This window comes from Haemaphysalis longicornis, unplaced genomic scaffold, assembly GCF_048455015.1.
Source record: "Haemaphysalis longicornis isolate Haplotype H1 unplaced genomic scaffold, Haemaphysalis longicornis Haplotype H1 scaffold_3, whole genome shotgun sequence".
Taxonomy (NCBI): Eukaryota; Metazoa; Arthropoda; class Arachnida; order Ixodida; family Ixodidae; genus Haemaphysalis; species Haemaphysalis longicornis.
The window spans coordinates 71018075-71039907 of record NW_027526335.1 but is presented as its reverse complement, the minus strand read 5'-3'; the positions used below and the strand labels follow the sequence as shown (position 1 = coordinate 71039907).

Here is a 21833-nt window from a genome sequence, read left to right as displayed (position 1 = left end):
TTTTTCAAGTAAGCAAAAACGCGGCACAGAGTTTTTAAACACGAAACAACGCTATACCTAACTAACTACCCAACCAACCAACTTACTTGACTCACTCACTCACTCACTCACTCACTCACTCACTCACTCACTCACTCACTCACTCACTCACTCACTCACTCACTCACTCACTCCTCGCTCACTCCCTCCCTCACTCACTAGAATGGCATGCCTACGTACCTGGGCATTTTGAGTGTATCTAACTCACGCAAAACTGTCGTTTGGGTCTGTCTCCTCCGAAACGTTTGAAAACTACCATGAAATACAAATTTCGCGCTATTCCGGAATGAAAATTGCGATCTACGCATATATTCTCCCGTAGGACGCCACCCTCCGCATATGCTGGCCCTCTTAAATGCTGAATATAATGTCGCTGGCAGTTGCAGAGCTAATATCCTTTACATGGCTTTCTTCAGTTGTCTGCGTACTCAGTGTTGGAAGAACAAACACTTTTAGAGCACCGCTCGCATTAGTAGCACCTGTAAATTTTCGTCCTTTCTCACTCCTTTGTTGAAGCGTGCACAAACTCACCCAACCAGACCCTCTGTTACATTTTATCTCTCCCTTCTCCGTAATTTGTATACAAGAATGAGGGTTGGATATTTCTTTAGATATTTTTTTCCTTACCCTTCCCGTACATTATTTTCAGTGCAAATGTATCTCGAAGTAGGCCTTCATAAAGACAGATACACCCGGAGAGACACGCACCGCTTGGTCTCTTCGCTTATGGTGACGTGTTTGGGCAGTCCGTGGCTCTCCACCTTGTTCGCCAGGGTGACCGTGTGGCCGAAGAGGCAGTAGCGAGGCATCTGGGTGCCCACCACGCCGGCCATGGCGGGGCCCGAGTGGATGCCGATGCGGATCTGCACATGGAAGGAGGGCACACGCGTGTTTAGAGGGGGGGCGTAGATTTAGTGCACCACCACCCCCACAACAACAACAATGACGACGATGACGACGACGACAATAATAGGAACAACCCCAATAACAACAGCGAAAATGACAACGACAACGATGAAGCGACGACGACGACGACGACGAAAACAACAACAACAACAACAACAACAACAACAACAACACCAACAAAAACAGCCATACAAACGGAAAAGGAAGAAGCAGAAATTTAGCGTCACAGCAGTGAACACTTTCTTCACAGAACGAAATATTCACGATACACAAGGCCTCGCGGTCTCGTCGACCATTCTCAAACTGACCAGGTATTTGGTAGGCCTCCTACGGTATAAGACTTTGACGTAGACAATCGCCGGCTATTTCTTAGAAAGGTTAATTGATCCCGCCAGCAGCGCATTTCGGTTAGATAGTGTAAAAAAATGTGAAACCATTATTTACTCTCTGAGTAGCACTAAGCAGAAAGCAAAGGTGTGGGCTTCATCCGCTAAGAAGCAGGTAAATTGAAAGCTGAGAAGCGTGACTGAAACCAACCCACTTACCAAGCAAACGGTTCAATAAGAATAATCACCGGAAACCTTGTAATATTTGGTGCATTGCAGCCTCGCAAAAGACCTTAAAAGTTCCTCGAACACTTAAGTCTGCGTGCATGCTCTGAAGGCGAAGACCTGTCGAAACTCATTAACGACTTGTATCCTGTTACACCGTGTTTGACACTTTCTTCGCTTTGGTTCTTTGCCTTTTGGCGCAAATTACTTCGAACACCTTAGGACAGAATAGGGCGGGAAAGAAGGTTTGCGCGCACTCGGCGCATCCAGTAACGGCGTCCGTGCTCATCGAATGCGGTACCTTTAAAGACACAGGCAGGGTCGCAGAGGTGGTAGGCTGCGCTCTGCAGTGCGGATTACAGCGCACAGACCGTAGGGTAGTCTCAGAGAAGCCCCATTCGCGATGCAACAAAGCCATGACAAGTGATCAGGTAGACATGGCCATGTTGAGATGTAAATAACACCGGCAGTTTGAAATGCTTAAACACCGCGTCTACGTGTCGTTCGCACGAAAGGCGCTCGCGAACCGAAACTTCGTCGTTTGGATAAGAGTATAAAAGTAGAACGCGACGGCTTCAGTAGGGTTGTTTCGGAAGCAAGGCGGGAGCGTCACGTCGATAATACGAAATAGCTTATAGCGCGTTCAATAAAATTTTGATGTGGGCGCACGATGATGATATTTAGCAATATTACATGGCATGGGGACTCATCACCGGTTCTCATTCAATCCCTTTGGGGTGGCAACGTAAGCAGCTGCGAGATTTATTTGGAAACAAATGTTTTAATAGCAGAATACAAAACTTGCGTCCTAAATGTCTGGTCGATATACACACATCTAATTCAAATTGAGTTGTTTTAACCAACGCTCAAAACGGTAAGCTGAGCAGCTTCACAAGCCCCACAGCCTAATTCAGGGCTGAAACTTAAAAACAAGTCCCGAATTTCAGAGATAGATAAAAAGTCTGCGTAAGTGCGAAAACAACTAATCTTAAACATAGGTACTTGTTGGCTGAATATATTAACGACATCTGTGGCCTTCCTGGTTACACGCGCACACGCACGCACACATTCACACAAACACACACACACACACGCACACACCAAAGCAAGAAAAATAATAACGCTCGCTTTAATGCAGTCCGTAAACGAAGAGAGCAACAGCCTTCCTAAAGACAGATATTTTTATCACAGCGCCTTGGAGATGGCCGCCACCCTTTGCCATGGCCAGCTTCGCCGCTGTCAGTACATCACACCACCCAGACCATTGTGTGAGTGGAATAATAATACCCGAATAAAGCCGCTGCACTAAAGAGGCAGTAAAACGTCATGGCGTTCATTCTGCTCTCCCATTGCGTCGTTTTTCATCGCGACGCATTTCGATCTCCAGAGCCGCCATAAATTTGAGCCGCGCCCTAGACGTAGCTCCCCTCTCAGCCCTCTTGAAGGTCGACAGGCGGCCCTTGGCTCAACAAGACTTGGCCCGGCACGTCGGGGATCCATGTAAAGCGCCCGTCCAGAGAAGGCCTTCACTCCAAAACTAGAGTTTTCAGTTTTTTGTATCACTGACGCCCCTCCATGCTTCGCCTTTTTTCACAATGGCGAATCAATGGCTCAAGGGGCAGAACTTCATTTGGCGATCAGACCTTGACTTTGACCACTTTTTCGCTTTGCTTAGCAGGTTCTTTGTGCGGGTCTGTTTTTCCCGCTTGAAGGCATGACAGCCCTCAAGGCGTACGCGATAACGTGGAACGCGATGGGTATGGGATTCAAATTTTCTTTTCATTTCATCCACAAATTTTATCGACCTTGCCACCCGCACTCTATTTCAATTTTAGGTTTTTATTAGCTAGAGATAGCCCTTGCAGCACCTGGCAATGAAGGAGTAATGCCGTTGACCGCACCATGCATTGCCGTACACTCGCCATGCCCTTTATTGCCCTTAGACGTATTCGTGAGAGCGGGGAACTATTGCGGTGAGCAGTTTTCACCACCAAAAAATTCACATCGGGCAAAAAGAAATTATGCCCAGACACCATAAAAGTTCAAGTGTTAGCTAACAATGCAAATTGAAGTGTAGCGTTCTTTTACTTTTTTTATTATTCAAGTTCTTGTACTAGCCTAATGAGAGCATACCTTGTAACTCCATATCACAGCACACCTTGCTACGTTTAAAAGTTTGTTAGAATTTCGAATCAGTTTTATGTGAGCGGAATAAATGTTACACATGGATGCGAGAAGAATAATACGCTGAGTTGCAATGATTCCGTGGTACACAGCGTAACAAAAGCAATAACAGTGGAATACAGAATGTCTCAGACGCTGTCTCAGAACACGTGCATGAGCCTTTGGTGTCGACAACATAATAACCTTCCAGACGAAGAAAAGGTAAACACGACAAACTTCCTAAGCACCCGCGGTCCCACCTGTCCCACCTAGGAAAGCTACCTAATTATCATAAAATTCACGCGAAACCCTGTAGGTGATGTTGACCCTGCCTCGTCAATACGAAGAAGCTTCAGGTATCCTTGCAAGTTCCTCCGCGGTTCGAAAGACGTTCCTTTCAGCGTGCACGAGAATGGGGGCAGGTGTGACATCACATGGGGAGATGGGAACGACATCGCCTTCTTCTTCACCCTCCCCGCTACCCTTGCATATGGCCTTGGGACGAGATTGCGACTTCTGGAATGCAATCACGCGTCCCTACAGTGAACGGCGCAGCAATATCCCGGATACCCTTGTTGTAGCGAAATAGGCTCGGAATGTTGCTCTCGATCGCAGAAACACATTTCTGGAGAACAGCTCTTTACATCCCAGCATTGTCCCCCCTGTTCTGCGACTAAAATAAGATCGCTCTCGTGTAGAATTGGAGAGTAAACTCCTGCAGTAATATTGTATCTGCCTATCTGTTGGAATGACACCCCGACCCCAAAAAAGTTAGTCTGAAAATTGCCTCCTTTATTCATCTTAGCGTAGACTCATCTATACGGGGACGTTCCGACGTGCCGCCCAAGGGGCGTGAGGCTTCGGTGGGTTAAACCTGGAATTAAAGAAAAAGAAAATTGCTACTCGTGAAGATGGTTTAAAGGTAATTTCCGCCAACGTAACTGTTACGAAATGGAAGGAGCTAGTGAAAGCTAACCTCTCTGATCCATCTCCGTCATTCAATGAAGGGTCATATGCACCATTATATTTTTTTTCTCTGTTTACGTTCTCCCTTATCTAAATTAAAACGAGCTGCTGCAGCCTAACTATAGTAAATCGCGTGGGTGTCGCCTTCGTGCAGAATAAGTCCGGTCATTTGCTTATCATCCATTGATTTATCTCATTTTTTTCGTTCGCTATTACTTTTAGCCATACGAACATAACATGGTGCATCTCGACTGAATGCAAATACCTACCTTATCAAAACAAAAATTTTAAAGCAAGTAAATTTATCTGAGAAATATTTGCTTTGTTTATATTTATCAACTGCACGCCTCACTCCTTTTTCGAAATGACCTTGACGCCACTCCATTCTTTGCTGGTCCCCTTCGCCGCAAGCCATTTATAATAGGTATTCGAGCGGTGCACTGGCCACGGTTATCGGGTTTTCGCCATCTACAACTTAGAGACTAACCCTCAACAAAGCATTGAGCGATGCTCTAGCTCTTTTCACCAGCCCAAACGAACTCCAAATGAACGCCACAAATGAATTATCATGCTTGCCAAATGCCTGACATCAGAATCGAGGAGAACACTCGCAGTGGATTTCTTCGAGTGGCTGCTCGTTGGCCTAAGCACTCATAACAGAACCACCTACGCTTCTATGGCGACAAGTGACCTGACAACACGAGAGAAGGCGCCATTCAGAGTACCTCTTCTCTCGGTGGACGATCAATTTCCGCCTCTCCAGTTGGCCCTCGAGCGGTCGAACCGGTAAGTGGTTTCTCGAGAGGGGACAAACTTCGGGCGTACTTTACCCGACGCGTTATTCCCCTCGCCTTCTGCGGAAAACTTTGATCTACCTCGTCTGGGCAACGGGCACTCTCAAGCCGCGGAGAGTTCCGGAAGTGGGCTTGTGTGCATACCCCGACGCTCGATTGGTTGCCAGCTATTCTGGGAAGTTTGACGTGGGCCGGCGCATACATTCCAGAAATAGTCATTCGTTTGGGATACAGTGTTTCTTCTTGCTTTTTACGTTCGCTGGTGGTAATTGTGGCTGCCGGTGGACTTTAAAAAGATGAGAAAGAATAGTGAACTTTGACTTCGCAAGCACACTGTAGCGTTTTCTCTCGCTTAGAGTAGCTCGGATGGGTTTTAAACGTGACGAATGTTGGGTGTGATCATTGGGTAATTACGAAGATCTTTCTCAAAGGGGTTTGTTTGTTGCATCTGAATGCCGTACTTCACGGTTGCGTTCATTGGATACCATTTCGGAAGTGCACTTGTGGCTTCCATTTCGGAAGCCACAACACCGAGAGCGCTTCAAGTCGTTTTATAAAATCACAATCAAAACAGTATTTTAATTGAAGAGGGAAACTCGAGAAACAAGAAAACTTAATTTTTCGCGATTTCTAGATCGTGAAACAGATTGAAGTTGAAGACCTTAACTGCCTGTAGCAGTACTAAATTCTTCTTCGACATTGGTGCGGGCGTCAGTGCATGCGAGGACGTGTTTAGCACACTAGTGAAAAAAAGAGAAAAAGACAGGTTTTGTCAATTTGCAAACTCCGGAGATCCAGCCCAGACCGATCTCCTTCCGAAATAGTAATAATGATCCACTATGTTTATAGTGCCTCATTATAAAATAAACAGCGCAAATAACAACACGGAGAGAGAAAGACATAACACCCCATGGTTGTCCTTGTTTTTGCCTCCTCTCGTTTTTGTCTTTTGTGCTGTTTTATTTTCTTTTACGCTTCACCAGTTCACCCCAAATTCTACGTTAGTCTAGAGAGCCATCGCACTAAACTTGCTTAATTTACTGTCCGACTGCGTATTTATGCAGAAAGCTGCATCTAGCACTAGTTTGCTATGATTTACTAACCTAGCCAAACAAACAAAAACGATTCCTTCGATTTCCGAAAACCTTTTAGGTTTTAAGCTGTGCTTGATCCTCCTTTCATCGGTAAAACACGAAAGTGAAATGTGCCTTCACAGGAGCATTGGAATGTTTCTTGTGCATCTCTATGAACAAGCATATCGCTATTTACATTTAGACGGTATGGAACCATTAGGAGCATCAACATTACACACTGGATTACAAGCACCGGAGCATTGCGTAAATCCGAGTAAAACCCCAGGCGATCGGAAGCCATGCGATCAAATCTGAACGGATTATCAGCGAATCGTTTGGTGAAGTCACAGTACGGGACACGAAAGGAACATGATTTTCGGGTCGGCAGCGGCCTTTTCGATGTACTTGGCGAACGACGATGTGTTGCTTGCGTGTGACCACGCTGATCCTTCTCCGTGGCGTGTACGCCAGATGCTTGCGTTTCGACGATGTCAGCTTCTGGAACGCGGCGGCGGCATTCCACAAGCTGAGTGGCGTTCCACATAGGCGACGGACGGATAAACACAGCAGTTTACTCTGCTACACGCTGCCCTATCGAGGCGACAACTGTCAGCGTTCATTAGCGTCATGACGCACTACTTCGCTTGACATCTCCTAGATGGCAGCACATTCTGAATGGAAAAGTCAGAAGGAAGGACATAAAGTGCGTTCGTACAGCTTTCCAGCCATAACTTCATGGCTCAGTCGGTAGAGCGTTTCTCCCCTTCCCTTGCGTCCAGAGTGATCGTGGACTCGAAACGTAGTGGCGCCGCGCCAATGAAACGTTTTCTGGTGGAGTCATTTTTGTGACGGATATGACGTCGGGGAGGTTTGCGTACCCGGTCTTAAACACCTTCATGTTAAAAGTTATGGGGGATGCTCCCAACTCACTTAGAATCTGAAGGCGAAAGACAAGGTAGACCTTTAACCTGTGACCAGGTTGGTTTCCTTTGTGGGAGCGCACTGCTTCGTAGTTTCTCAGGGGCCTCCTCCGACACCCTTCCCGCACTTCTGATTCGCTTTCTCGGTGTGCGAACCGCAGTTCGCATTTAGCGCTTCCATTTTCCGTGTGATTCTGTGTACGTTGCAACGATGCTTCGTAGCTGACTCGTTCCATAAAGCAGAGATCTACGAATTTCGCCCTAAAAATGCGCAGAACCCCACCTGTAAACCGCCTCGCAGTACAATATCGAACAGCACACAAACCACCGAAATCGCCGAATCTCTGTGAGGTTGCTTTAGCACAACCATAAAATGCGTGGCCTCGGGATGAACATAACTAAAGAAATCCTGTGAGTACAAGCTTCATTGACGCACCCTCCGCTGGAGTTTTCTAGTACCAAATACAATTTTAAGGTAGAGTTCACAAAAAGAGGGTTTAGGATCCATATTTATGGGTTCAGAGCTCGCGGCCTAGCAAGCACTGTAGCGCCTAGATCGCCTATTGCGAATGTTTACGGCATTTATATAGCCTTCTCCCATAAATTGATCAGCCTTAGCTCTCGTGCAAGGTGTTGGTGTGTACAAAACGAGAGACCAGCAGATAAGTTGCCTGAATTTAGGGTTTTCGTGTGCATATTTTTACGGCGACAGTAGGCGGATGAACTGCGCCATACTGCAGCTGTAATAAAGCTCTGGATGATGCTGCTCCTGCCTACATTCCAGAAAACTTGGAGGCAAGGCATGGATCATTGTAGAGCTTGCTTACCTCAATGGCATGTCCCTCGACGGGCGAGTGGACAGTCCGCGTGACCGCCTGCATTGCCAGCCCCATCGCCACCAGACGATCAGCATGGTCCTCCGTGAACTCGGGCACACCGGAAACGACCAGATAGGCGTCGCCGATAGTTTCCACCTGGAAGCGAAAGGCCAAGTGCTTCTGCTTTGTTGATGATGGAATGGTATAAAAAAAAGCGAGTCTCGACAACTGGACGTCAAACCATGAGATGGCAGACCTCACTTGTCTTCCGCAAAATCGACGAAGGTCCGTTCAGGCTGTGCAGAAGTGAAGTACACATGCCTATGCGTTCGGACCTCTGGTACTGAAGTGATTTTGCAGAGTCTATGCACGCCTCATTGTCATATTCAACTTCTTAGCCTTTATTGTCAGTCATATTTCTTTGTTATAAGAGGGAGGTATGACTTGATCTGAGCACAAAAAAGTTTCTGCGCATGTGTATGTGTGCACGTCTATGCATCCCCATGTTCATCGTCATATGTGTCACTGATACCCTCTTGAAAAGCACGGGAGAGTTCATGACTTCAAAACCACGGGAGGGTTCGCGACGCAAAATTGTACCCTGTTTCCTTCGAGAAAACTGGGAGCAATTGTAAAATGGGAGAGATACGCATGCCACTTGGGGTTTTACAAAATACGTGCATTTCTCCGAGACAGAAATTATTCTACAGTTGTACTTCACTTTTTTTTCTCAGAGACATAAGGGAGGGGACTACCATCAGGTCTGGTTTGTCCATGTGACTTTAGTTTTTCTTTATCTGGACCTTCCTGTCAACGGGCCTTCCTCTTAATCAGTTATCATTACATGTTGGTGGGATCATCTAGTAGCCAAACCTCGTACTGCAATTTCAGAGGATCTCAAACTCCTTCTAAATTTTCGAGCTTTCACAAAAAAATAAAAATAAATGATGTGCGGGCACCCATTGAAGAGATATTTCCTCGTTCGTTTTCTTTCCTACCCCTCTACTGCATCTTCTCCGCAAGCCTGGATACATAATCTGTGAAAGATAAAGGAAAAAGAGCGGGACTTAAGCCAGGAAATGCAAAAGCATGCGATTGCTTGCGACCCATTTCCCCTTCCTTCACTTTTCGTGTATAGGCAAAGACTGCAACAGATGCCACCTCTGAGACCGTATACGTCTGCCCCGCATACCACTTAAGCTGTAGGTCACATCTTTAAGTTATTGTAGTACGACAGCCTACATGGTTCCAGGTTCCTTACGACTTTCGCAAAGCGGCGCTCGCCAGCGACGTTTTCCCACAATCCCAAGAGTGGCACAGTTATTTAGGCCCAAGGTATCATACACACCGAAAGAACGATCTGTCAAGACAAGCACCTTTAAACCGTACTTTATTCGCTCAAATCTCGTTCTTTCATTCGTTTCACTTAACCATTTTTGTTTCCATGCGAAAAAAAAAATGCCGTACGTGTTTGCTGCTGCTTTCTTTACCCTAACGCCTAACTTTGTTAAGCTATTACTGTGGGGCGCTCAATGCACATTTCTGGTGGTTGTCACCAAAAAATGTATACGCATAAAAATAGTTTGCTCTTTTCTCTCTTTTCTCCGGTAAGTGTTTCATCTTGTAGTTTACTGCAGCTTTAGGAAGTTAGCGGCTTGTAATTTTATTTACAACGATCAAGCATTTGATCAAAAGGCTTTACCGTCTCGCTAAATCCCGCTATAGAAACTCTAAGCTTTCAGGAAGATTTTTTTCAGTCTTGAGAAATTTGCTGATTAAGGCTCCGGTAATACACAGTAACATAGACATTGAATGAAATTGATTAGTCATAATTTTATTCCGCTCCTTACCTTGTTGCATGTGCACCTATTCGCTATGTTAGAAATTGACACGGACGTTTTATAGCCCACCTCCCGAGTCCCATACACATGGGCGCGTATTGGTCGACGTAGTAGCGTTTGCACAGATGTGCGTGCAAGAGCTGCGCATGTACTCCAGCGTTCTCAAGAGGATAACAGATGCAATCATACGTGCTTGTTACACAGAGGTGTGTTTGAAGTATATATATATTCCCATCCCACGTGCGTAGAAGGCGAGTGCTGAAGGCAGTTCTGTCCCCTCGCCCGAGTGGGCGGGTAATCAGGGAATGAGGTGCGCATTTTTGCTATGCCTGGTTGTCTTACAGACAGAGCACGCTTTACAGGCACTGTTCGTACGGGCGGTCTTTGGGGAGTAGTACAAAAACAGAAAATGAGTTCGCCCTGATATGCTAAATTATGGGACTGCCTGTGATCAACCAGATGATGTAATTCCAGAAAACTAATATTAATACATTTACGATTTTGAGATTGTTAAAGGAGGCAAAGGGAGAAAAAATTGGCCGCGTATCTGCTCCTTTCGTTGCAAATGTCGTCAAAAGACGATAGTCTTTATCGACTTCTGCCAAGTAAATGCCTTCCTTTGCTTTACCGCTCACCTCTCATGTTGTTCCTCTTGCGTCGAGCTCCTCCCAAGGTAAACACGCCAAACGTTTGCTTAAACCATTTTAAATTTCCCACGTTCCACTGCTCTAAACCGGGTGTCTCGATGCCAACGCTAACGTACGGCGAAGACGCGCGTGAATCGAGGCGCCCTACTTCAACGTTTATAGAACCGCGTTTCCCTAATCCACGTGCGTTGCAAGCAGAACGTGGAACCTATCTAGTGGAACCTTTCGTAACTGTTGCCGGTTGATTCCTTAAAATGCCGCAAGAAGCTATAGTGGCACGGGCGACAGCAGGCGACGGCGGAGTGATATTTTTTTTCTGCAGTTGATGAAGTATTGAATTTCGCAAAAGTCAAGCATGTATGATTTTTTATAAAGGAACACTGCAAATATCACTTCTGTACTAATTTGTTGTCTTATAATTGCGTAGTGTCTTGTTCTTCTTCAACAATGTTGACAAGTATGAACATTACACCGGACTTAGACGGGTAGATTTAGCTGCGACTATATAAGATTATTGCGCAGGCATTGTTTTACTTTGGCCGGGTGACTGAATCGAGTCACAGACAGACAGATGGACAGACAGACAGACAGACATATAGACGGACCAAAATTTCTGGGTTTAAGGAGCCCAAGAAAGACTATCGTCTTTAAAAGGAAAACTACAGCCGACGTCTCTCTTTGGAGGAGGGCGTACGCCTTGAGAAGAGGCACAAATTATTGAACTGCTCTGAAACGTAAAACAAATTATAAACCGGAAGTCGCTTCTCATTATATTGCGAAAATGTCTATACTTCTGAAGCTGCAGGTATTTTGACGGCGGCAACCGATAGCGACACCAGCGATGTCTCATCTAAATGTTATCCTGTTGTGAAAGTGTAGTAAAAAAGAACCAGTTGTCTGCAAGTTAGTACTGATTTAGTAAGACGGGATGTTTACATTGAATTCGATTTATATCACTAGTGTATGTGGGCAGGTGGCCGCGGGAATGTTATCTCTCAGCCAATGTAGTTGTGACATTACCTTGTAGACGCTGTGCAATCCCGTTAGAGAGTCGAACTGTACATATAGTCGGTTGAGAAGCCGCACAATGTCCATGGGTTGAACGTTCTCAGTTCCGCAGAGCGCCGTAAAGCCAACGATGTCAGAGAAGAGGCACGACACCAGCTCAAACTTCTCAGCATCTACGGGTAGTCCTAGGCACAGGTTCCGAGCCACACGCGCCGGAAAGATGGAGCACAGCAGATCCTCTGTTCGCTGCTTGTCTTCTCGAAGCTTCGAGTCCAAGATCTGTACCGCGGGGTCACAACAGAAACCAGTGAGTTTGTCACGCCATCTTCTGCGCTGCTTCTCTTTTCTAGAAAGAGGCGAAACACACAGGAGTACTTATGCAAACAGATATATATATATATATATATATATATATATATATATATATATATATATATATATATATATATATATATATATATATATATATATATATATATATATAGGACAGAAAATAAGGGTTGGCAGTCAAGACAACCTCGGAAAGCAAAGGGGAGGTTGTGGTGGGTCATAGAAGGAGATGAAGAATTTTTTGAGTCGAAAAGAAAGTGGTGAAAAAATGCCCGCCGGGTGGGATCCGAACCCACGACCTCCAGAATACCAGTTTGATGCGATAACCACTACGCTACCGGCGGGGCTGTTTTCCCAGCACTTTCTCGGGTATTTATGTTAAGGTATTTTTGTTTCCTGCACTTGGGGGTGGCAGTCTTGGTGCCAAAGGGAGCTTAAGTGGGTTCAACGCTGGTCGACCACTCTCGACATGTCGTAGACACTCGAGTCACGGCCCGGGGGTTAAAAAAGAAGGTCCCCTTCAAACCGAGTAGTCCGAGTGGCGCTGGCTACCACCCCGAAGTGCAGGAAACAAAAATACCTTAACATAAATACCCGAGAAAGTGCTGGGAAAACAGCCCCGCCGGTAGCGTAGTGGTTATCGCACCAGGCCGGTATTCTGGAGGTCGTGGGTTCAGATCCCACCCGGCGGGCATTTTTTCACCACTTTCTTTTCTACTCAAAAAATTCTTCATCTCTTTCTATGACCCACCACAACCTCCCCTTTGCTTTCCGAGGTTGTCTTGACTGCCAACCATTATTTTCTGTCTTATTTCACGGAGCCCCTCATTTCCCATTTTCTGATTCGCTACATATATATATATAAATATATATATATATATATATATATATATATATATATATATATATATATATATATATATATATATATATATATATATATATATATATATAGGAAATGAGGGGCTCGTTGAAAATAACACAGAAATAACACAGACTGCCAACCCTTATTTCTATATATATATATATATATATATATATATATATATATATATATATATATATAAATGCGTGTTATTATACTGTCGTTACCAGGCAATATACGTTCACAGTATGACTAGAGCCTTTAAGAAGCAATTGGAGGAAAGGTACGTAAAAAATTCGGCCACCTTCGCAATGGTGATGCGAAGATGAGAAAGCAGTGGAGCTGGTAGCCTTCACTACCTTTAACTTGGCCTTTCATAGGTATTCCCCTTTCTTAAGAGAAAGATGGTTGAAAAGCGAAGTCAGCTAATGTCCAAAGCAACCTCCGCATTACGTACCCAAAGGCAATGCGGTGCGCCCCGAATGCGATGAGAGTGCAAACCAATAGATGCTGGTTTCATAACGCGAGGACCCGGTTTTGATTCCGGCAACGGAAAGCGTTTCTTTTTTCCAATTGGCTTCACATGTTATTGTTCCACTCCGCGGCTAATGCCGTAACCCTCGACCGTTTGGGATGACACAGTGGTTAGTTTGCCGGCTTCACGGCGTCAAGGGCGCGGTTTCAATTTCTGGGAACCCCCTAACGAAGCCTTTTTCTTGGGGCGCGCACTCCTAACATCTGTTAGTGGTGTCCTTGCCTGCTCGCCACTTTCGTTCACACTTCTTGGCCTATCATTTCCCCATCTCCACTTTGCTGAGCGGAAGTTTCTGTTAACGACCCGCATCGAGAAAAGAAAGCTTCAACAGCCAGCTCTGCTTTAAAAATATATCCGTAGACACAAATGGCTTCGAGTAGAAAATTGGCTGTTACATTGAAATGGCGGGAAAGCCTCTTCACAGTATGGGAGTGGGCATCGTCATAAGTTGAGAAATAAGAAAGAGAAAAGAAGGACGAATGAGCCAGTAGGTAGGTTAACCACCAGGTTTGTCTGTTTGGCTTCAATGAGATAAAAAAAGCAAAAAGCAATGTCTCCATGAGAGTAGGGGAGCGCGCACGCCTATACAATTGAACTGAAACTACAACATTTTTAAAAAGTCTGGATTGGAGAGATAAGAGAATAGCCTCGGTTGTAACATGTGAGGGCGATTGTAGGGAGAAGGTCCATTAGAGTTGTCCTCAACGAGATTGTAGGAACATTGCACCGGCTGATTCGTTTCGCAACTTGTATGTCAGACTTGCGACTTTCGGGCAATGATGCAAGATGTTATCCTTTTTCTGCACCAAATCTGTCACAACTTATAGTTGCTTGAAACACCCCTCGCACGCCATCCACACTTGACCGCGTCAGTCTAGACAACAGCTCCCTCTAGAGGAAGGAACCATAGCGAGGTATAGTACCTGTTGGCTCACATCTGCTATGTGTCACATTGCCAGTTAGGAAACGTTTTGGTTCACGTAACTGCATGTAAAAACGCACGCCTCTCGATATGATACCGTGAGATACTACTTCAAAAGGGCGAAACACCTCTGCAAAGAATGGCGAGTTCTCGCGCGGTATTTTGTCCCTCTCCGATAGCGGTCTTGCAGACTAAATGCATGTTCCTGACAGCTTCCAGATCAGTTTTCAAATACCGAAAACACGTGAGTAAACGCGGCGCTCTCTGCTCACATGTTTCTTTCGCCGTTAACTGGGCGCAGCATGATATTGTCTTCACCATTAAACGCGCTGTTGTTGAAAATCAAACCATTGAACAGTGAAGAAATGAGATTATTTCAGATTCACGCGACGATTAAGCTGGATATTTCAAGGTCTACCAATGGCAATTTTTTGCTGGGAATTTCCAAACTGACACAACAGAATGGAGGAAGCCAAAGGTGTGCACCTTGAGGTGGTTGGACGCCTCGTCCAGCTTCTCGACGAGCTCTCGCTCCCTACGGCGCTGGTGCGAGATGAGGATGAGGTCTCGCACGGGGTCGTGCAGCGCCAGGTCGCTGAAGTAGAGCCCGATGCGGTGCATATCTTCGAGACTCTTGACACGCGGCGAGCACAGGAAGAGCAGGCAGTCGGCTTCCGGCAGCGACACCATCTGGCCCTTGAGCCGCAGAACGCCGTCCGGAGGGGGCTCCACGGTGCTGTTCAGCCGACGAAGAAGCTTGCGCCGGTTGCTCACGGGCTGCAGGGACGCATTTATACGCACGCTTCTTAACTCACGCAATAACTAGTTGCATATGCTGGATAGCGGCTACGAAACACATACCCACAAACCAAATATCGATTTAGAATTGCATCCATATTACGTCGGTGGGTGTCCACTAGGTGCCAGATCCAATCCAAATAATTTTGCGTGTATGTAAAATGTGTTTGTTTCAAGCATTCGTCCCTTCTGGAATAATGACGAAATAAAACAAATCAAAGGTTGCGTATGCCATTTTGTTGGGAATTTAGGGTGCAAATTTAGTGGTTTGAAATACCCTGTACCCTCCGTGAGTTGAAAGACCTGAGGACCGTAGAGGTGTCAAAAATCCAGAGGTTTCATGCTTAGCCTCCTTAAGAAAGCGACCACCACGGCCGAGATAGGACTAGCGTCCCCGAGTGCGTCAGCCTAACGCCTCTTTGACACGCCTCATCAAGCGGGTCACGCAGTACGGAGCAACAATAAGAGCACACTCGAAATGCTTGTTGTCATAATACTTCTGATATTAGGAAGCAACGGGACGAGAAGCGAAACTATTATTCTACTCAACAGGAAGATTGGTGTAAGATTAGTAAACATTCTAACGACACGCTGTTTCCCCTCCCGGGATGCTACAACGTGAGCACTATCTACATGTTTTGCCACTTGCTTCAAAAGTGGAATAAACTACAATTATTTCCTGAAAAGTTTGCAGATGAAGGGCACAGTTTTCCATTGAGATTTGTTAGGCTGAACCTTCTTAGTGCAGTCACATGGGCGTGAAGTGCCAAGGAAACTGTCAAGACAGCCAGTAGCTTTGACCTCAGGTATCCAGTCCAATGTGATCATATAGTGTTTAATGCTGCAGATCAAGATAGTGAGTGCAAAATCCACTATGACCAATCATATATGGGTACTAAGTTTTTGAATTTATTCCATGGATCAACCTTCTTTTAGGGGCCATAAGATGGTTTGAAGGATGTGTAAAAGTGCAAATAGATGTCGTTTGTTGCAAGCTCACCGAAACCACGGGCTTTGTGAGCGGGCACTTCCTGTCCCTTTCGAGCACGCCGTCCTTTGCGGTGACGACGTACACCTGGTTGAGGAAGCCCAGGATGCTCTCGAAAGTGCACTCGATCACCGGCCGGCAGATGCTGAACATGTCCGTGAACCGCACGGGCCGGCCGGGCTGCCACATGGACCGCGTGACCCGGAGGAGGCCCTGTAGCAGCCGTACAAGTATACACGTGTAGCCACAAATTCACGTTTCATGAGCGCGGAAAATTGTAAATGGATTGCGGGACACAGCTACAGTTAAAGAGCTAGAGCGAGAAAAATGACATTATATGCAGCTTATTACAGACGATAGTCTTTCTTGGGCTACTTAAACGCAGAAGTTTTGACCTCTCTGTATGTATGTCTGCCTGTCTGTCTGTGACTACATTCAACCCCCCGGCCAAAGTGAAATAGAATCTGCGCAAGCCTTAAATACCCTCAGCCTAATCTAAACGTTTAGGTCCGGTGTTAATGTCCATACGTGTCAACATTGTTGAACAAGAACAAGACATTGCACAAAGATGAGGCAGAATACATAAGTGATATTTGCAGTGTTACTTTATTAAAAAATCACGGATGCTTGGTTTTTGCGATAGCGAATGCAATACTAAATCAACTGCGGAAAACCGTCGCCTGCTGTTCCCCGCGCTCCTGGCGGCATCTAAGAAATCAAGCGGCAGCAGCAACGAAAGGTTTCACTAGATAGGTTCCACGTCCCGCTTGGGACGCTCGTGGAGTAGGGCAACGTGGTTCTACTAGGGCTGTAGAAGGGTGCCTGGATTCACGCGCGTCTCCACCGTACGGCAGCGCTGGCATCGAGGCACCCGACTTGGAGCAGAGGAACGCGGTAAATTTAAATTGACTTGAGCAAACCTCCAGCGTGATTATATTTGGTTGGAACGAGGCGCGAGACGAACAACGTGAGAGGTGAGCGGGAAAGGGAAGGGAAGCGTTTGCTTTGCAGCGGCGCCAGTCGACTATCGTCTTTCGTAGACGTTTGCAACGAAAGGGACAGAAGTGAGGCCATCATTTAAATTCATAATGAAACGTGCATATGCACATACACATCTACATAATTAGATGAATACATATCTCATTAAATCCATACCTGCATAGATACACATATACACACACGCATACATACACACTTATGCATGTTCGTTGTTCATTGCAAACACAAACGTAATTACTTGGTACGTACATATACACACCTGCAAGAATTAGGAAAAGACAGCTATAGAGACCAAAATAAACATAAAGCCAGACAGCGGCAGAAAAAATTCGCGTGCTTGCCGGCAGAGATAATAAAAACAAAGAGTGAAATCTGCTTATCAGCCTTTCTTTCAAAGTGTCGTGCGAAATTTTTGATAAGCCTTGGGTATGAGTCTATGTAAGATGTCAAGTAAACACTTTAGGCTGAACAAACCTGCAGCTGGTGCTCGAACAGTTTCTTCTGCCCAGACTTGGAAACTTAAGAATTTTAAAGTTTAGGTAAAACGCAGGGTTTACATGCACAACGAAGAATGATTACACCTTGGGGATCTTCGAAAATGGGGACATGGCAATAGGTCGTCCAACATCCCGTGTGCCGTTACCCTCAGGGATGTTCGCAACACAGATGAAAAGTAGTTGGGGTCCCTTATATCAACAAGCCAAGGTTTGGCAGTATCATGCGTTTTATTCGCGTTGGTTCAATATTTTTGTCGTGTACCAAACTGAGCAAACTGTTTTACGGGTGCAAGCTTGTAATGATCCATGCGCTCGCATGCAGTCCACCATTCGTTCCGCTATGGCGGTTTCAGCTCCTCCTTGCAATGACCAACAGACCATATCTGGTTGTTTTTTAGGGTATCAGTAGTGTTATGTCACCTCGTTTTTCAATCGTCTCAATATAGATTCACAAACGTGTACAGAAAACTTCCTGGGTGTTTCTGAACAATTTTGGAACTTGCAAAATTCAATACTTGCTGAGTTGCGTGATAAGGCCTGGGTGGGACCAATTAGCATAATCATTCTTCAGACATATGCAAGTATCCATTATTTTGTTTTAAATGTACGGGCACGGTAAAACTAGTGCAGCTACTAAACATATATTTTCTTTCCTGGCGACTCGTCCAGTAGGTAACTACGGGGGTGCTGTTGCTTGTTTAAATAAACTCGATTTTGCGCCACACGCCATGAAAAACAACGGAACGACATGAGGCGATGAAACAGCGCATTCCTGTCGCCTCTGGTTGGCCCTTTGTTTCTGGCGATGCGACCTGACGCAACTACGAAGCAGTCACACTTTATTTGCTGATCAGATGTAGAGTTTTATTAGGAATATCAAGTTGACGTATATTATCGAAACTTTCGCAGCAGTTCACCAAGTTGTGAGTTCGGCGCGGAGCTTCATAGCGCTAAACCGGAGTGAAAACGGAACATTCACTTTGCGTGGTAAACTCCCGAATATAGTGGAACCACCGAGCATGGATGTCAGGCTTATTCTCTGCGCTTAAAATGTGCATGGGGCCCTATGTTATCCGGTTGAGTTCGAATTAGGATGGATTAAGAATGTACGCCATTGCAAATGACGTCACTGGAGGAGTGGAGCGGAGGAAAAGGGCGGGGGGGGGGGGAGTGAAATGTTTTCGAAAACTTAGTTCTGTTCTCAAAATGAACTCCCTTTTATCCGCAACATGAATTCAGCAGCTTTCATAGCAGAATAAGCTTGATCACAGCTGTTACTTAAGGCAATATGAAGCAGGTAGCTGCTTGAAGAATTCATTATTTTTAATACTTTGCAGGTAAACTCTTTCTGGCTTAACTGTTTACCAGTTCTTAAGGACACCAAAACTGCGACCAAAATGAAAGTTTTAGTGGAATGACGGGAACTGCGCAAATGCGGAAACGCAATTTTTCCAGCCGATCTCAGACTGATCTAGACGCCTACTGGGCATGACACGCTTGGAACACGTACCTTTCCGGCCTGGTGGATGACGAAATCCCGGTCGAAGATTACGTGAAAGGGGAAGGCTTCACAGAAGGTCTTTGTGTCTACGGGCAAATCTTGCGGGCTTTGGCTGAGGTGGTCCGTTACGTGGGCCGATGTAAAGGATGATCTCTTTTGCATCAGACCCGGGATTTCTATAGGGGCAAGCTGCGAATACAGATAGAAAGAGGAGGAAAACAGAAAGTGTGTTCTGTAAAGTGAAAAAAGTTTTGTGTACCTGTACGTCGTCAATAAGCCACGGATGATAGAGTGCGGCTTCAAAATCAACGAAAGCAAATAAAAAAAACATTTTGCGAAGAGGTGTTTGCTAGACATGGCATTTAAACAGAGTGAACACATACGAATTACTAAAAGAATAAAATGGCAGACAAAGACAAAACAATGGCAGACAAAGATAAACCACGGACAAGGACAAATCTATGCTGTTCTAAACTCGCCGCATTTTCGGGCTATAATTAACACCGATGTATTTTTTGTAGGGTCTGAGCGACAAATGTATATTTTTCACCGAAGTGGTACCACATTGGGAAATACTCGCCGTATACGCCATCAACGATTATGTGCGAGTAAGATATATAATACGTTTTTGCAAAGAAATCACAGCTGTCGGCGTCAATAATGCGGTCCGCTACACCGCTATGATGTAAACTATTAATTTGTTAAAGTGTGCGGAATGCAATGGAATTAGTTGCAACAATGCGAATATTTCATTGCTTTGGGGAAAGAATGCTAAATAATCGAGCATCAATTCTGACACATAAGTATATAACTGCCAAGCACCGTCGAGCAGTGGTGCGCTCGTTACATAAGAATAAAGCTGTGATGCCCTGCGTGCTACGAAGACTGGTTATGGAAAAGCTACAGCAGGTTGGGTAGCTTAATATCGCAGCAGGGAGAGAAAGTAGCTGTCAGCAGAAGAAGTCCCTCTGGGCTTTTGTGGCGAGGTGCAAAAAAATGTTACTATGATGAACAACGTTAACTCCCCTTTTTTATTTTCGCATCATTTCGACGCGGTCCCACTGCAATCCGTCAAACTTTAGGCTCGTGCTGTAACCCCGGGGGGGGGGGGGGGGGGTGAGAGGGGAGGGTCATACTTGTAGTAGGCACTCGGACACTTCCATGAGGACGGTGACCCGGTCCCCCTTGTCTGTAACCTTGCACGTGTTCACGTTCACCTCGGTGTCGAAGAACTCCCGCGCAACGGCCTTCACCAGGCCCTTGACGATCGGGTGCAGGCCCTTGCGCTCGCTGCTCGTCGGGTGTACATCGACGGAGAAAAAAAGAGAGAGATAGGGAGGAGGAGCACTGTAAATTTAACTGGAAAACGTGGCCCCGAAACGAATCAGGGAAACAACTGTACCCGTCTTCGTTAAAGAAATCATGCATTGTAACTAAGCGCTATATTTGCGTACCTGGTGGCAGTAAATCCTGGCGATTTTTTTTTCATACTCGAAATGAAGTAAACAAAGATATTAATCATTGCGAAGAAGTATATTTCCTAAAGGCGAAAAAGATTCCCCGTATTGCCCTTCTTGGCGAATTGGAGATGTCTGCTTTTATTCAGCAAACGGGATCAGAGTCCACTCACTGAGCTTGCTTATAAATATCTGTTGGAGTGTATTTTTACAATCGCACAGTTTTACCCGTTTCTCCTGATACACCTGAATAGAAAACGAAGGTTTTCGCATTTGGTGCGTTGCGTACCTGCAGTAGTGCAGGTGCAGACTTCCCATGGGTCCCGGAGAGACTCTGAAGGAAGGCGCGTTCATGCCCGGGTACGTGGAGGCCAGGTGGTCGTGCAGGTTGTCCAGGTTGGTCAGGAAGTCGGTCAGGTTGGAGCCCAGCACCCGCAGGATGTGGTCATAGCCGTGCTGCTGGCAGAAGTACAGGAAGTGACACCCCAACGCCTCCAGGCACGCGTCCGGCGTCATCTCTGCGAGGGACGAGGAAGAGGAAGACATGTGAAAATGATGTGGAAGATGATAGGGAGGGCATGCTGAAAGTAACTTACAGGGTCCAGAGATAAGTCTTTTAATGAATAATTTATTTAGGCTTGCTTCCATTCGTGAATGTGCAACAGAGAGAACAGTCAGCAAGTAGACCGGAAATAATGACCAAAAACAGAAGAAAAGAAAAAATGTGCTGACAAAAAGAAAAACACAAGAAAAAAGGAAATGAAAAGATAGAGAAGTAAGGGAGGTGGTAGGAAAGAAACAAAGGATGAAATACGGTATTAAAGGAGGCGTTATTTTCACATAATCTAGAGCTCGTGACTGCACCATGACAAGTTCCCGTGGTTCGGATTTTTCATAACGCACCGTGACTGACGATCAGATTTGAGGAATAACACGCGAGCAGCATGACCTGGTTGAAAATTGTGATCCGCCGTGTCACATTACGCGCTAGAAAACGGTATGCCTGAGTTTTGTAAGAATCAGCGTGGACCCCATTTATTTGTCGAATCTGAAGCTGCGCCGTGGCGTTGGCGGATACGCCGGGCGCTTCACCGATTAAACATTGTATAAAATATTTGAATGCATATTTTAACGCCCTGAGCAGTACCAAAATCGCCCTTAATTTCGCATAAATAAAAAAAATTCGAAAGTTTCTTAAATTCTTTTTTTATATTG

General features: G+C 45.5%; 1 protein-coding gene across 1 annotated transcript in view; it reads right to left on the bottom strand.

Moving 5' to 3' along the window:
• LOC144174607 (guanylate cyclase soluble subunit beta-1-like) overlaps positions 1-21833 on the bottom strand; it is a 198738-nt gene that overhangs the window by 4100 nt on the left and 172805 nt on the right. The window contains exons 4-11 of the mRNA XM_077703381.1: positions 20908-21136; positions 20298-20451; positions 19171-19350; positions 16177-16377; positions 14865-15155; positions 11739-12005; positions 8240-8386; positions 748-902 (exon numbers count right to left, since the gene is read on the bottom strand). Of these exons, the coding sequence (XP_077559507.1) occupies positions 748-902; positions 8240-8386; positions 11739-12005; positions 14865-15155; positions 16177-16377; positions 19171-19350; positions 20298-20451; positions 20908-21136 (1624 nt within the window). The remainder of the gene's footprint in view (positions 1-747; positions 903-8239; positions 8387-11738; positions 12006-14864; positions 15156-16176; positions 16378-19170; positions 19351-20297; positions 20452-20907; positions 21137-21833) is intronic.